Raw genomic sequence first — 13,524 nt, forward strand, 5'->3', positions numbered from 1 at the left:
CAGTGACTTTCGAGATGAAATAGAATTGTGGAAGCATCATAGTTCAACTTTTGCTTCATAAAAAAAAGGGTATGTTTCACTTTGCATCATAACAATGTTTGTATTTTAGTCGATATTCATGTGTACTTTAGTATTATTCGTATGAAGTTCAGTATTAATGTCTAATAAGCCACTTGTGCATGGTAAAATTGGTGTTTTTTTTAGGTAGTATTATATAAATGCCAGTATTTTAATCAATATTCATGGGTATTTTAGTAGTAGTCAGCTATAACCTTTGCATGTATTTTATATAAATCACGTGTAATTTAGTATTGTTTGTATTAAGTTCAGCATTAGTATATAATAAGACACTTGTGCATGGTAAAATTGGTGTTTTTTAAGGTAGTATTATATAAATGCCAGTATTTTATTCAATATTCATGTGTATTTTAGTAGTAATCAGCTATAACTTTTGCATGTATTTTATATAAATCCCTTGTAGCTTTGTATTATTCGTATGAAATTCAGTATTTCTCGTATGAAATTCAGTATTAGTTTCTAATAAGCCACTTGCGCAGGGTAAAATTGGTGTTTTTTAAGGTAGTATTATATAAATGCCAGTATTTTATTCAATATTCATGTGTATTTTAGTAGTAGTCAGCTATAACTTTTGCATGTAGTTTATATAAATCACGTCTGGTGTTTTTTAAGGTAGTATTATATAAATGCCAGTATTTTATTCAATATTCATGTGTATTTTAGTAGTAATCAGCTATAACTTTTGCATGTATTTTATATAAATCCCTTGTAGTCTAGTATTATTCGTATGAAATTCAGTATTAGTTTCTAATAAACCACTTGTGTAGGGTAAAATTGGTGTTTTTTCAGGTTGTTTTATATAAATGCTCGTATTTTTAATCAATATTCATGTGTATTTTAGTAGTAGTCAGCATAACCGTTGCATGTATTTTATATAAATCACGTGGAATTTAGTATTAATCGTATGAAAATCAGTATTAGTTTCTAATAAGCCACTTGTGCATGGTAAAATTGGTGTTTTTTAAGGTTGTTTTATATAAATGCTCTTATTTTATTCAATATTCATGTGTATTTTAGTAGTAGTCAGCATAAACTTTGCATGTATTTTATATAAATCCCTTGTAGCTTTGTATTATTCGTATGAAATTCAGTATTAATTTCTAATAAGCCACTTGTGCATGGTAAAATTGGTGTTTTTTTAGGTAGTATTATATAAATGATCGTATTTTAATCAATAATCATGGGTATTTTAGTAGTATTCGAAAGAAAAAACTGTAGTAATATTTCTATGAAAAATCAGATTTTCGTGCTCATTAAATGATGTTCTAAACCTAATACAAACTCTAATTCTTCCGCCTATACAACTAAAATAACCTAGCATAAGCCTACCAGGATCTAACATAGAATAACTTAACATAAGACTATATTTTTGCAGCATTTACCAAGAATAAACCTAACAAAAGCCTATGCTTCAAGAATTACTATAGCATAAGCCTAAGATTTAGACACGTGACGTCATTAAAATGCGTCTGTTCGTGTTTACCTATAAATAAAAAGGCGATGGGGATAAATTCCATTCGTTACGCTTTAGCCACGCCCCCTTTTAAGGTCCTAAACCACCCTGTATGTAGCCAATAAAGGACAATAAAAAAAAGACAAGCATCAGTCAATATACCCTCAGGCTAAATATCAACCCGTACTCTGAAGAAAACCGCGCAAATGCACTCGTTAGACTATGGGCATGAATGTTATGCCGTTTTCGGGGTGATACGAGCCAAGCCTAGTTTTGACAAAAAAAAGGAACCATTGTTAGCATCTCGGAAGACGTTTTGAAGGAATTTATGGAGGAGTAGACGGAGATCTATTCAGCGTTGGAAACTGGCGACTTGGGTAATTATCGTTACTTAAACTTGAAAATAAAAGTAACCGTTATGGAGGGGAATATAGTATTCAACGAGGATAGCGTCTTCACTCTAACAAAGGCCGAGACAGGGAAACTGAACGAGAAATTTAGTTTTATGAAATTTCACTACAACCTTTTAATGATCAAGTTATAAAATGCATGTACGAAGCTATTGTAAAACGCCTAGGATCTACCATAGAATAACCTAGCATATAAGTATATTTTTGTAGCATTTACCAAAGAATCTAATACAGCATAAGCCTGCCAGGATCTACCATAGAATAAAACTATCTTTTTCATGATCTAATATAGCATAAGCCTATCTTTCACGACCTAATATAGCATAAACCTGGCATAAGCCCATCTTTCACGACCTAATATAGCATAAACCTGGCATAAGCCTATCTTTTCAAGATATTCCATAGAATAAGCCTAGCATAAGCCTATCTTTTCAGGATCTAGCATAGCATAAACCAACCAGGATCTAACATAGAATAAGCCTATCTTTCAAGATATTCCATAGAATAACCTAGCATAAGCCTACCAGGATTTAACATAGCATAAACCAACCAGGATCTAACATAGAATAAGCCTACCATAAGCCTATCTTTCAAGATATTCCATAGAATAACCTAGCATAAGCCTACCAGGATTTAACATAGCATAAGCCTGTCCCTACAGATACCAGCCACGTGACGTCATCAAGAAAACCACCACCAGGTGGCACAATAATTCAAATTTCCCGCCAAAACCATCACGTGACGTCATCAATTTCCCCCCCCCATCTCCTCCCCCCCCAACCCCAGGGATGTCTCTATAAACCCAAAACATTTTACCCCTCCCCCTCCCCACCCAAGGGATGGCTTTATAAACCCAAAACATTTTACCCCCCCCCCTGAAAGGGGGGGAAGGAAGGGGGGTAAAATTTTTGGGTTTATAAGGCCGTCCTTACTCTCTTTTATTGCTATGGTTACGGAAGCAACTCAGACTCATTAACACTGCGTTAAGCCCACCTTCCCCATTTTCCATAATATACATCAAGAACGCTGGCAGAAAGCAATTGCATTGTATAGATTTGGCTGAAATCATTTTTTGACGTGGTTTCATAAATGAATGTGCAGAGTATATAGAAATGAGTGTACTTTCTCATCACCTACATAATACGTCACCAAGAAAGTACCCTCGTGCGTAAAGCAAAAGTTTAGAAGTATAACATTATACCTTAAAAGAACCCCTTGCCTCTCTCAGCCTGTGAGAATTCAATCCCTTTACTCCCGTATTGGTTAAGTGGTTCGATTTAGCAGACGCCACTAAATCTTAATCAAAATATTGGAAGTTGAGCTAAATTATCCAATAGTTGAATTTGCAAGAGCTCTTTGAAACCAAAGCAGCTAGTAACGCCATTATCTTAATTGAAAATAAAACTTGTGAAATTGGCGACGTGTTTACTGTTACTTATCATCATATAGGCCTATTTATAATTATGTAATGTTTGAGTATAGGAATGTTTTGAAGAGTCCAAAATCGATTTGCGGATCCTATTTCTATTTTTGTGAATTATCCTGAGCAGAGTTATTTTATTTTCTTTTGAAGGTATGCTTGTCACGTGGTTACTAGGGAGCCGCCATTTTGAAATTTGTGGTGTTTAACCCGAGGTTTAACCTGTTTATCATCATTTGATTAGAGAAGTGTGATATTGTTTAAATATTAAAAAAGACCAGAATAGATTTGAAAATTTCTATTTCAATTTTTGTGAATTTTCCTAAGCAGAGTTATTTTTTTTCTTTTGAGGGTATGCTAGTCACGTGGTTACTAGGGAGCCGCCATTTTGATATTTGCGGTGTCTAACCCGAGGTTTAACCTGTTTATCATCATTTGATTAGAGATTTGTGATATTATTTAAATATTAAAATTACAAGAATAGATTTGGAAATGTTGGTGGAAGTACCCGTATCTTTGGGATAAAAGAAACTGAAGTTACAAAGATGTAAATATGAAGGACAATCAATGAGATGAATCGCTCAGTTTGGATCGGGTTCACCAGATATTTCCATCCGCCACGGATGAAATATTTCCATTGTGGTTTTCACGTCTTTGCTTTTTCCCGTGAAATTATTTTTTCTAAGAAATTTGCCTAGTGAAAACTGAGTGTAAGCAGAAGTAGGATAAGAGACTAGAAGTAAAGAGCTCTAGCATTTGTAATAGATCCTAGCACTAGGGAACAAATTTGGGGATTTTATGCCGCTTCCCACGCGCCTACACTACTGAGAAAAAAATTGGTCGAGTTCCAAAAACATTTCCTACCCCCTTCCCCTGAACCTAAAGCCGCGGAACATGGACGTGGGTGCTTGAGTCTAGTTCGGCCGTCTACCACCGCGAGCGTCTCACGTTTTGGAGGAAAAATTCAGAAACCGCTACCAGAGGGCCAACCGTTGGTGTGTTATCAAGAATATTCACTTTCGCCAAGTGAAGAATTTGGTTAGCTCAATACTTCTAGTCCCTTATCCTACTTCTGGTGTTAGGGATCAACTATATATTAAGGGCTGCCTAGCCCTCTTTTACATCTAAATGGTCAACGAGATCATTCATATCATCAAGTCTCTCCGAGGTTTCTCAGACGCATTTTTAAACTAACTGTGGCATTAGAAAATAGTAAAAATGTTTCTCTTCAGAATTTGGTTTGAAGATTTACTATTGTGTATGACCTCTTGTATTACGCAAAAGCAAACACTAAACCCAAGTCAATATGGTTTCTCAGCGCTATTAGAGACTGGGTATCAGAAATAGAGTCATTCACTCCGAATCAATATTTTTCCTTTACCAACTTGGAACATTCGCATTAACACGCATTTTCGAAGAAAGTTGATTGTGCAAGCTTCTGTGTTCTCGTAACATTTAAACCGAAATGAATTTTTCTGGAATATCGCTTCGTTTTTGCATATCTAGAGTGAGCTCATTTTATGATCTTATATTTACTTGTGGTTTAAAAACGTGTATTACGTACGGTTAAAACTCCTCCTAATTCGTAAGATGTTCCATAAGTATGACACTACCTATACTTCGCGATGCTAGAGACTTACAGCTCTAGCTAGTTCGTGAACGACAAGCGAGAATTGACTACACTCGGTTAATTTTGCAGGACTTCCATCATCCTATTTAGTCTGTACTAAGTATTTGACAGCACTTCACCAGCCGTCACTTCATGACAAACTCTCAGTAACCAGTGACAAACGTATGGAACATTAGCATTACGAAGTATATGTAGTGTTATACTTATGGATCATATCTTACAAATTTATGATACTAGCAAACGACTTTAAAATGTCTTCGAAAGTTTTATTAATTCAATTAATATTGGAAAAAATTAAATATGAGGGGGAATACGACATGCTAATGATCTAATTGAGCTAGTCAAAATTTGCCTTATTTAGTATACTTCCTTTGTTCCTTGTAATTCTCCACTTAAACATATTCATTTTTCTTGACAGATTCCATTTTGGATCGAACTTGACTTCGATCATGGTTTTAAGGTAGTGGGACTTCTTGGGCCCTTTTTCAATGCCATCTTCAATAAGTTTGGAATTATGTAAATATGGCATGAATTTCTACACTATGAAACGGACTATATTTTACAGGGATTAATTTTTGATAAGTTTATTTTCAAAATGGTTTAGAGTTGAATATTTCTTTCCGATATTGGGTTATTTGCTAGTTTCTGACTAAAACTCAGGGACGCCGTATACGAACAATTCTGAAGGACCAATTGCAACCCATAGAGTCTCATACTAAGCTACAAAACCACCAACGTTAAGCTTGTTTGAACCTTTTCAGCCCTAAAATATAGGGATATTATGAAAAATACCGAGTTTGGTTTTGTTAGCTCGATCAGTTGCTTTAAAAAAAAATCCGTTTCAGTTTTTCAAATTTGTAACCGGCGTGATTCTGTTGAACCAATCATTAATGCCGTTTTTATCACATGGCTAATGTCGTTCCCCTAGTTGTTCAGTCCCTCGTTGATTCCCTCATATGGCCCCAGTATCCGAATTCCTAGAATCTGCCACTATAATTCGAATTAACAAGTATTTTTCAACTTTCTCCCTCTGTAATCCGTTCTTAAGAAATGTTTGTCCATTGGGGACGCGTTCTTTGGGACTCAAGGGTCAAATGAACAGGTTGTAGGACTTATAACAAGCTTAAACAGGGCATGCAAAATGCGATTTATTGAGCTAAATATGAAGCCAAGACATAAATTAACTTGCCACCGTTACTCAGCTTTGGTAAACGACCCGATGTTTGAAAAGAGACATCGTTTCTTAACGAAACACCTTATTTAGATCGTAATTATCAGAAGTTCCAAGACAACCTAATTACGTGAACCCCCAGTAAATATTACATCTGATTACCTGATTTCGGGTTTGCCTTAGGTTATCATAGTTCAAGACCTAATGGGATGCTCATCTCTACTTACGTTAGTATCCTCTGTGGTAGTTTCTCAGGTGAGCGCGGTTAGTAATTCTAATTATCGAAGGCGAATTCACTGATGATTAGGTTAAAACCAGCAATTATTTTACATTTATTAGTATACATGATCTACTACCAACACTCATTTATGTTTGATTAAATTTTGTGAACTGACTACATGAAGCCTCTTAGAATTACTGACTTTTGGCTAACAATTATTTGTTAAGGGTTTTTAGATAACCTTTATCTTGTGAACAAAATATAGTTCTTTAACTATAAGCTATTTTCCATAGTAGATTTTAAAAGTAGCTCTTAACAAATTTATCTAGTTTTTTATTCTTGTCTATATTTGATCAACTTTTTATTTTAAAGTTGTTTTACACAGCATATTTTTTAACCTAAAACGAATATTAAAAGTTACGTCACCCTCTATACAGTAGTTATTGAACGTTTATGCTCTTCTATTTTTCGGATATTGGCTCTAGCATAAGTTTATAAGATAATGTTCCAAAAGTTTGTCACTGGTTACTGAGGTCTTGTCATGAAATGATGTAGGTCATAGATTCAGGGTAAAGCGACGCCTGGTGAGGCGCTGTCAAAGGCTTAAAAGAAGAAGATGGACTGCAAAACCGAGTGTAGTCAATTCTCGGTTGTCGTTCTCGAACTAGCTCGAGTTGTAAATCTCTAACAATACGAAGAATAGGTATAGTGAGGTCATACTTATGGAACATATCTTATAAACTTATGGCTCTAGTGATGAAATGAAATAACAGTATGGTTAAGGCAATAATTACTTGTTTCACAATGTTCTTGTTTACCAGAATACCATTCAAGGATAAGTGTTCAGAATTGAACACTTTAGCTCACAGTAGATGTTTTTGACTAATTGCGACCCCATGTAATTTGTGCCACACAATTGTGTTACAACCTGTACTTGAAATCGTAAAATGACTTACTTATCATATCATGTGATATTTTTACATACCTGAAAAAAAGAGTAATGGTGACTGGTTCATATTTCCCATGTATTGAAGCTTTAGGTAACACATATTTAGGAACCAAGGAAAGCTGACGCATTCCTTAGTATGTTCGTGAAATCAGTATTCCATAACCCCCCGTCGAAGAGGGTATGGGGGAAAGCCTAACTTTAGTACTCCGGGTGTGATGGACTCTTGGTGAAATCTGGTTGCAAATGCGTATGATCTGTCACTTGATTCCCGTATTTTAAATTAAATTTGCTGTTTTAAATACAGCCCTGTGGAGAATGATCTTCTGGAAACGGAAGCATTCGCAGACTTTGGGCGAGTTTGGAGTCCAAATAATGCCACAGGACTAATAGGCTTTTTTGTTCGAAACGTAAGACTTCCCTTTATAAAGTTGGTGAATCGGTTATGTTGTCTGTATTGAAAAAAATATAGTGTTCCTAGAATTTCATAGAATGAGAAATAGCATGGTTGGACAAATGCTCAATTTACGTGAATGTTTATTTGTCATCAGGAATGTGATTTCTCGATAACTCACGATGAAATGCGATTTGAAGCTTCACCGTTTGTGGATTATACGACTGTCGTTTCTCAAGTAGACAACAGGATCGTTTCTTCGGGACCAACTAACCGCTTGGCCAACACTTTTAAACTAATCGACATTTTTGACACAACGGTAAATATCTTTATGGAAGAATAGCAGGGTTCGAAAAACCCCCGGGTTTTTTTAGGTTTTTTTGGGTTTTATTGGGTTTTTGTCTTTAGCAGTTGCGTGCAGTGTTGAAATTGTCATTTAATAGTCACTGCTTAGTAAAAAAAGTCAAAATGTTTCATAGAAAGTAATAAAAATTATTAAATAATACTTTTGAAGTTAAAGGGTATGGGAATCTACAATTTCATATCATATTTTAGCACGAAAGTGGTATTATATTACACTTTCAAGTCTCTACTTTCAAAATATAAAGTTTTTAATATAATTGAACCAAAGTTTATATTTTTAAAATCCATTGGAAAATCACGAAAACTCAGTTTCGATATATCAACAATGTTGTCTTGTCAGCTTGTTCGGCTGTTTTATGACATCACTATGACGTTGAGGAAAAAAGCGCGGGAATCCTATACGCGCGAGCGCGAGGTATACGCGTCTCGAGCTACATGTGTGACGTCAAAAACAAGAAAACGTTGTAGCCTTTCTTAAAAAGTGGATTTTAAATAATTTCATATGAAGCATTTTCAAATGCATATTGACAAATAACTAGAAATCGGAGAATTAAAAGCTTGATAATTTTGAATTAATTAATTAATTCTATCTACAATTACTTAAACTCATTCACTAAAAATATCTCTGATAATTGCTTCCTTGTTATCACACCGTACTTCGTAGTTAATTTTTACTATGAATCTTTCTGTATTTAGGTCTGGTTGTCTTTGGCAATTTTGCTGTTGATGATTTCTTTATTGTTATCGACAACGCTACGTTTAAAATTGAGCTTCTTCGAACACTTCTTAAACTTATTCGGAATGCTGTTGTTGCAAGGTTTGAGATCTACGAAGAATTTGTGAAGGTTAAACTTAATTATACTCTCTGGTCGTAGATAACAGCGTGAAAGTTCAAGTAGCGTTCGATGGATTATTCTGGACTTTATGGATTCTCGGATTGTTTTGCATCTCATCCTTCTTCTCTTCGAATCTTTTGTCTGTTCTCGCAATGCCCGACACTCTTCAATACTTCGACACTTTGCTGGATTTACTTAAATATCCCAACAGCATAATTAGAATACCGGCTGAAACACCCATGCACTACAATTTTATGGTAATCATGTAGCATCAAGCACATTGAATGTGGTTTCAATCTTCAAAGGGTGCGAAAGTCTGTTGAAAACTATTCCTTCTAAATACATTTTAATCCCTTTTAAGATTTTAACCAATACACTTCAAGCTATTGATTGGAACCGGTAACATTTTTTCTAACTCATTATTTCAACTTGTTTTGAGTTATAACGTAGGCTATTGTTTACTGAATTTATTTTGGATAATTTTCTTTAGTATTACTACGTTTGATCCGTTAGGTTAAAATAGACCTTTTCCAATTAACCTATTATAGAACTAAGCGTAATTAATATATTAAGTTCATGTACTTCTGATCATGAAATCGTTTCTACAATTTTAAAAAAGTGCCTTTGATAACAAAGCCTTGAAAAGTAAAAGATAAGTAGTCAAAATGATAGGACTGAAGCAACAGATATTAGAATTTTCAGTTTTAAACTCATTGTTTTAAAACATCGAGTATTTAAAAAAATAGTTTAGAACGTGCTCAAGTGTTAAACTGACTTGGTTCAGCGAAAACAATTTTTCACATACTTCAAAAATAATTAAAATAAAATACTTAGATTTAATTGTTTTTAACGAAGCTTGGAAAAGACACACATTGAATAGTTAATTGAATTGTTAATTTGAAAGTATGTCGGAACGCAACTTCGCTTTAGTTTTTAAATGATTCGATGTGCCGGAGCACCAAAAACCTCATGTTTACCCTATGGGAAATTTGGGGACTTTTTCTTTGAATTTACGGGATGGTTTTTGCCTTCTAGCATATATGTCCTTTTCCATTTTTTCAGAAGTAAGATAAGGGACTAGAAGTATCGAGGTTACCAAATTCTTCACTTGGCGAAAGTGAATATTCTTGATAACACACCAACGGTTGGCCCTCTGGTAGCGGTTTCTGAATTTTCCCTCCAAAACGTTAGAAGCTCGCGGTGGTGGACGGCCGAACTAGATTCAAGCACCCGCGTCCGTGTTCCGCGGCTTTAGGATGAGGGGAATTGGATAGGAAATATTTTTGGAACTCTCTCTAGTGTAGGCGCGATGGAAGCGGCATAAAATCCTCAAATTTGTTCACAAGTGCCAGGATCTATTACCAATGATAGAGCTCTTTACTTCTAGTCTCATCCTACTTCTGATTTTTCCTATTGTTTTCTTAACTTATTTGAGAATAAACGCGAGAAGAAATCTTAGGTCAGTGTAATTTATCAGTGTAAAAATGAAGTGTATTTTCAGGACAATACGAGCTCAGTCAAGAGGGAAGTGATGGAACAAGTTAATCGACTAGGTGGACTTTTCTCCTTTAAAGATGTGGATCCTGACGAAGAGTTTGGTGAAATAGTGTCCGGGAACCGAGTTCTAATCTTGGATGAGAACACGATTTACGCCTCTTTTAATGCTTTCGGGATATGTGATAACCCCGATTCTTTAATTCATTTCTCCAAAGACATCGTTGTCCCCATCTTGTATGCCCTTCCAATAAGGAAAAACTTCGAGAATTCCTCGTTATCCGCCAGATTGAGTGTCATGTAATGTCCATTTTTACTAAAATATACAAGTAGTTTTTTAAAAATGACAATATGTTCAAACTTGCTTATAGGAAAAGTTGAGATAGCATTATACCTTAAAAGAATAGCGTTCTTCTAAGTATAAAAGGAAAAAATTGGAAAAAAAAAATAAGTAAATGATGTCTTTTTACAACATAATTAGCATTCAATTAGTCTTAAAATCTAGGACTACTGCGCCGCGATATGCTTAGTGGCGTCTGCTAAATCGAACCTCTTAGGCGCGTGAGCGCGTGGGATATGCCCTACCTTACCCTTACCTCTCTCAGCCTGTGAGAATTCAACCAATCCCGTAGGGGTAAATGGTTCGATTTAGCAGACGCCACTAAACCAATGGCGGATGGCGAAATAGTCCTCGTTTTTAAGACCAATTAAGTGCTAATTATTTTTTAATAAGAGATAATTTATTTTTATATATTTTCCTTTGATATTTTAATTTGAAAAAGGCCGTTCCTTTAAGGTATAATATTATGTTAACCATGGCTATTATGTGTTTTTTAAAAACTTGCAATTTTTGCTCCAATATTGTAAATCGAAATTTTTAGGACATCGTACTATTTCGAAGGAGGCATTGTAAACGAAGATTTTCGTCTTTCTAAATTGAGAATTCCGTCCTGCATGGGGACATTTCGAAATCCAACCTTGAATGAGTACGCTAATTTAACCGTGGTCAATATCTACTTTCCCTTGATCATGTGGACGATAGGCTTGACTTTATCCTTCGTCGTTTGCTTCGCTGAAATTTGTAAATTCGTGGGGGAAAAAAATAAAGTTCTTCGACGAAAGAAATGCACTGTTTTTCCAATGTAGGAAAACCAAAAATATCGTAAGGTAATAAGAATAATTATCAGTTCAAAAATTAAAAACTTAATTTTTATAAATTTATATTTTCTATTTTCTAATATTACGATGAAAATAGTGGTAATGGATCTTGAACCTCGACCACAACGTGCAAAGACGTAGGGACCTAGATAACTTAACTAATATCCAAATTTGTTCGTTGATCTTTCATTGTTTCAAATCTGATATGACATTTTGTACAAGTTCTATAGTTTTGAGCACCACAGCAGAATTATGATGTTGAAATAAACCCAGGTTTTTAAAGGGCAACTTGGTTTATTAATTCCGAAATAAAATTATGGTTTTGAAAATTGTTGTCTTAAATATCACGAATAGACATATGTGAAAGTTTGAAAGATCTGCGTAATTTGTAGATAAGACTTAGGCCTACACCTTTCAACATCGTCAGTGCTGTATTTGACTATCTAGCTGATTTTCATCGCATAAAACATAAATTTGAGCACATTCTCATACATTTCGTAACACTGAGCTAAAAATTGCTGTAAAACTAATCCAACAATTTAACCAGGGATAGATGTAATTTTAGAAGCAGAAATGGAGAACAGAGTTATCTGGGCGAGCCTCAAAGTCCCGAACTCCCTTCTCCAGGACGGGGGGTATGAAAGAAGAGGCGGGTCATAGTGACAGAGGTAAAATGGAATTGCGTAATTTTCGCCGCCCCCGTCAGCAACGTCATCAAAACGTAGTTTAAGTGAGCCAATAAGATCATTTAAAATTTCCGATATGTGTTGGGTCATAGCGACAGAGGTAAATATGAAACTACGAAGTTTTCGTCGTCCCGTCAGCAACGTCATCAAAACGTAGTTTAAGTGAGCCAATAACGCAATTTAAAATTTTGGTTACGTGTTGGAGGGAGGGAGGGGCTCTATACTGGGCTGAAGTATATACTGAAGTTGATACTAACCGTTCTGCATTCCTGCTTCTAAAATTACATCTATCCCTGGTTTAACACAATGAAAACTATAGTATCCAATTTATCATTATATGTTAATGTAATTATACAACAAACAATTAAACTGGTATTTAGTTTAATTAATCAAATTGGCTCTGATTCCTCCTTTCACCATAAGTGCAAATAGATTCAAGTTCAGTTAAAGGTCTGTTAGTCCGCGTTTTTTTCTCAACTTACCAGATTCTCTTTCATTGCTATTATTTTGTTAATGCAATTACCAATTGGTTATTAATCAAAAAGATTTTTAAATGTGGGCCCCATTTTACCTTTTGAAATTTTGAATCTTTTCCGCCATCTTAAAATATGGACATTCCTGTCAAGAGTGTGCCAAGAGAGTTATTTTATGAAGTGTGAAGCATATGGTTTTCACATGGCGGAAAAACCTAGTAGCTGGACATCAAACGTCAGGTTTGTTTTCTGTCGCCCGGCGTTTTAGCGTTTTCACTTAGCGTTGCTCCCGCAAATAATGGAACCAAGGCTTAGCAGATAAACTGAACATTGCATCAATTGCGGCCCATCTATTATCTTTCTTATTTGGTCTTTGTAATCTTTGTGTCTAATATCATAAAGATATGGATGGTTCCGAACCTCATCAATAAAACTTTCAGCATTGAACTTCGGCATTCTCAGGGATTTTTTCTGGAAACTGACTCGATTAGGAAATATATAAATAAATACATGGCGGACCGTGGACGTCCTCTTCCGAACACACTTGGTCGAAAATGACGTCACGACTCAAGCTTTGTTTCTGATTGGCTCGCGCTGAGCGAATAAAAAGCTTATATCACCACACTCAAAGCAATTTTGGTCCAGCGTAACTATGTTTTTTTTTCGGTTGTCGCTTGACCAGGGAGGAGAGACTTGAGAGGGAGTAATAAAGTGAAAAGGCGAGTTCGTTCGCTTCGTGGCTAAACTCGTTTTTCTCCGGCGCTGCTCTGCCACTCGTCGCGGTGACCGCGC

The 13,524-nt window shown here is 35.3% G+C and overlaps 1 protein-coding gene and 1 long non-coding RNA gene across 3 annotated transcripts in view; one reads left to right on the forward strand and one right to left on the reverse strand.

The window, feature by feature from the left end:
* Positions 1-11,861, forward strand: part of LOC149647178 (uncharacterized) — a 33,069-nt gene extending 21,208 nt beyond the window's left edge. The window contains exons 1-8 of one of the 2 annotated variants that reach the window (XM_089850032.1): positions 5,123-5,507; positions 7,204-7,738; positions 7,880-8,041; positions 8,782-8,902; positions 8,961-9,178; positions 10,423-10,715; positions 11,297-11,582; positions 11,671-11,861. In XM_089850032.1, the coding sequence (XP_089706158.1) occupies positions 7,910-8,041; positions 8,782-8,902; positions 8,961-9,178; positions 10,423-10,715; positions 11,297-11,561 (1,029 nt within the window). In that variant the 5' untranslated portion in view covers positions 5,123-5,507; positions 7,204-7,738; positions 7,880-7,909 and the 3' untranslated portion in view covers positions 11,562-11,582; positions 11,671-11,861. Of the gene's footprint in view, positions 1-5,122; positions 5,508-7,203; positions 7,739-7,879; positions 8,042-8,781; positions 8,903-8,960; positions 9,179-10,422; positions 10,716-11,296; positions 11,583-11,670 lie in introns of those variants that run through there. The other variant, XM_089850033.1, reaches the window with a different exon arrangement.
* LOC149647162 (uncharacterized) overlaps positions 1-13,524 on the reverse strand; it is a 319,264-nt gene that overhangs the window by 172,693 nt on the left and 133,047 nt on the right. The window lies entirely within an intron of this gene.

Source organism: Phalangium opilio, unplaced genomic scaffold (genome assembly GCF_054372755.1).
Source record: "Phalangium opilio isolate 3A_F unplaced genomic scaffold, DU_Popi_V2 ptg000089l_1, whole genome shotgun sequence".
In the NCBI taxonomy this organism is placed as follows: Eukaryota; Metazoa; Arthropoda; class Arachnida; order Opiliones; family Phalangiidae; genus Phalangium; species Phalangium opilio.